Below are 3,145 nucleotides of genomic sequence, written 5' to 3'. Positions count from 1 at the left end.
ACCTGCCTTCAATTGCCACCCAAATCACGTTGCACCCGCCCCTTTTGAGGTCCTCTGCACCCGACCGTGTCCCGTGGGAGGAGCCCCGGCCACCAGGCCTGGCTCCAGACTGAGGGCCCCAGGAATGCTGTTCTTGGAATTTTGTCTTCTACTTTTCTACCTTCTGATGAAGGATTTGTCAATGTAACTAATCTGGACAAAAGCAGGAGCAGTCATGAATCTGGGCCACAGAGAGTCCCGCTGAGGGCGGCTGTCATTCGGACGCAGCTCCTGCAGTAGCTGGTGAACCTCAACATGCTGGGAACGTGTCTGAATGATCTCATGACACCAGTTACTGCAACGAGCTCAATGGTCACCTTTGAAAAGCTCTCCAGGAGAAATAAACCCATGTCTTCCATAATGTAGCAATGATGCCTTCAGGTAAAGGTTGGCAGTACCCAGCCAGCACGGCCAAGTGGGCCCACAGGGTTTAAAAGTGGGCAGGAAATGTGGCCCCAAATGGGTTTGTCCACAATTTCCGTGGTGGACCCTCCTGTGTTAGCTCACATTGGGTTAAGTGGGCACTCGGAGGGTTAGCTCGCTACGCTGGCCAGCTGCCCCGTGGACAACGGAGCTCGCTAGCTTGATACAGCGAAGCTGGCTAGTTCGGGACAGTGGAGCTTGCTAGCATGCTATGGCGTTCACCAGGAGGCTGGCTAGCGTAGCGAGCTAACCCACTGAGTACCCACCTAAGCTAACGTAGACAAACACAGGAGGGTCCACCACATCAACCGCTGACAAACCCAATTGGGGCCCACACTTTTAAACCCCATGCGGCCCACTCTGCCTAGCTGGTTGGGTAGCTCCTCCCACACATGAATTCATGTCAGGAGAATCTGTTTGTAGTTTATGAACACACTATCTGAAGCGCCAAAAGGAGCAAGTTCTCTGTGGCGCCTTCATCCTGTCCTTCCTCCACCAACCGTAGTCCTAGTTCCAGCCTGTGGGTCAACAGCACCAGCGGCGCTCGTTGTTAAGCGGGCCACGACAGAAAGTTCTGTTCATGATTGATTTGTTTATTTTTTATGTCCGATTCACATCCGACAACCCTCTGCATTTATCCGGACTTGGGACCGGCACATGCGAGCACTGAGTTGTGCCCCCATGTGGTTGCATTAAAAATGGAAAGTATCTGAAATATCCCAGATACTTTATGTTTTTTGTTTACCCAAACCAAACCCTAAACTTACTAATAGTTTGTATAATCTAATGTTATAAAAAGGGCTTTCCTACTTTCTAAGTTGATCCCCTTTTTAACTAAAGTTTTTTCCTACTTTTCTAATTTTATCTTTTTCTAACTAAAGTTTTTTCCTACTTTTCTAATTTTATCTTTTTCTAACTAAAGATTTTTCCTACTGGTTTTAGTTGAGAAACTAGACCAACCTTTCCTAGCTTTCTCTGCCTCTTGGCTTGGTCTCTTCCACAACTGTCCCAAGGTCTTCAAGATATCAGAACCTTTCACATCCTTGAGCTCTTTGAGGAGGTCTGATTCTTTTTGGGGGTTCAAGGACAGAATCTCTTCATCAGAATCAGCCTTTTCAACCTCTTCAACCTCCTCATCATCTGAAATGTCACTCCAGAAGTCTTCAACTAAAGTGACTTTCTCCTCATCCTTCTCATCCTCCTCGTCAGCTGAAGGATTCTTGGTCTTTTCATCAGAATCAACCTCTTCATCTCCCTTATTATCTGGAGATTCCTGGGGCTCTTCATCAGAATCAACCTCTTCAACCTCTTCATCCTCTGAAGATTCTTGGGCCTCTTCATCAGAATCATCCTCTTCATCCTCTGAAGATTCCTGGGTCTCTTCATCAGAATCATCCTCTGAAGATTCCTGGGCCTCTTCATCAGAATCAACCTCTTCATCCTCTTCATCCTCTGAAGATTCCTGGGTCTCTTCATCAGAATCAACCTCTTCATCTTCTTCATCATCTGAAGATTCCTGGGCCTCTTCATCAGAATCAGCCTTTTCAACCTCCTCATCCTCTGAAATGTCATTCCAGAAGTCTTCAACTAAAGTGACTTTCTCCTCATCCTTCTCATCCTCCTCGTCATCTGAAGGATTCTTGGTCTTTTCATCAGAATCAACCTTTTCATCGTCCATATCTGGAGATTTCTGGGCCTCTTCATCAGAATCAACCTTTTCAACCTCCTCATCTGGAGATTTCTGGGCCTCTTCATCAGAATCAACCTTTTCAACCTCCTCATCTGGAGATTTCTGTGCCTCTTCATCAGCATCAACCTTTTCAACCTCCTCATCCTCTGAAATGTCATTCCAGAAGTCTTNTATCTGGAGATTCCTGGGGCTCTTCATCAGAATCAACCTCTTCATCATCTGAAGATTCCTGGGCCTCTTCATCAGAATCAACCTCTTCATCCTCTTCATCATCAGAAGATTCTTGGGTCTCTTCATCAGAATCAACCTCTTCATCCTCTGAAGATTCCTGGGTCTCTTCATCAGAATCAACCTCTTCATCCTCTTCATCATCTGAAGATTCCTGGGCCTCTTCATCAGAATCAACCTTTTCAACCTCTTCAACCTCCTCATCATCTGAAATGTCATTCCAGAAGTCTTCAACTAAAGTGACTTTCTCCTCATCCTTCTCACCCTCCTCGTCATCTGAAGGATTCTTGGTCTTTTCATCAGAATCAGCCTTTTCATCGTCCATCTCTGGAGATTTCTGGGCCTCTTCCTCAGAATCAACCTTTTCATCCTCCTCATCTGGAGATTTCTGGGCCTCTTCATCAGAATCAACCTTTTCATCCTCCTCATCTGGAGATTTCTGGGTCTCTTCATCCTCCTCATCATCTGAAATGTCACTCCAGAAGTCTTCAACTAAAGTGACTTTCTCCTCATCCTTCTCACCCTCCTCGTCATCCGAAGGATTCTTGGTCTTTTCTTCAGAATCAACCTTTTCAACCTCCTCATCTGGAGATTTCTGGGCCTCTTCATCAGAATCAACCTTTTCAACCTCCTCATCTGGAGATTTCTGGGCCTCTTCATCAGAATCAACCTTTTCAACGTCCTCATCTGGAGATTTCTGGGTCTCTTCATCAGCATCAGCCTTTTCATCCTCCTCATCATCTGAAATGTCACTCCAGAAGTCTT

At 46.0% G+C, this 3,145-nt stretch overlaps 1 protein-coding gene across 1 annotated transcript; it reads right to left on the bottom strand.

Annotated features, from left to right (window-relative positions):
* Positions 1-1,293: 1,293 nt before the first annotated feature.
* LOC112140015 (serine-aspartate repeat-containing protein F-like) lies at positions 1,294-3,142 on the bottom strand (the record flags this gene model as incomplete). The annotated part of the gene is made up of 2 exons (XM_036211171.1): positions 1,294-2,236; positions 2,577-3,142. Coding segments are annotated over 2 exons (1,424 nt in total), but the record flags the coding sequence as incomplete, so codon positions are not given.
* Positions 3,143-3,145: the final 3 nt, after the last annotated feature.

The sequence above is a fragment of the Oryzias melastigma genome, unplaced genomic scaffold (assembly GCF_002922805.2).
Source record: "Oryzias melastigma strain HK-1 unplaced genomic scaffold, ASM292280v2 sc00775, whole genome shotgun sequence".
Classification (NCBI taxonomy): Eukaryota; Metazoa; Chordata; class Actinopteri; order Beloniformes; family Adrianichthyidae; genus Oryzias; species Oryzias melastigma.
Note: the sequence above shows the minus strand (reverse complement) of the source record. Positions and strands in the feature narration are given on the sequence as shown.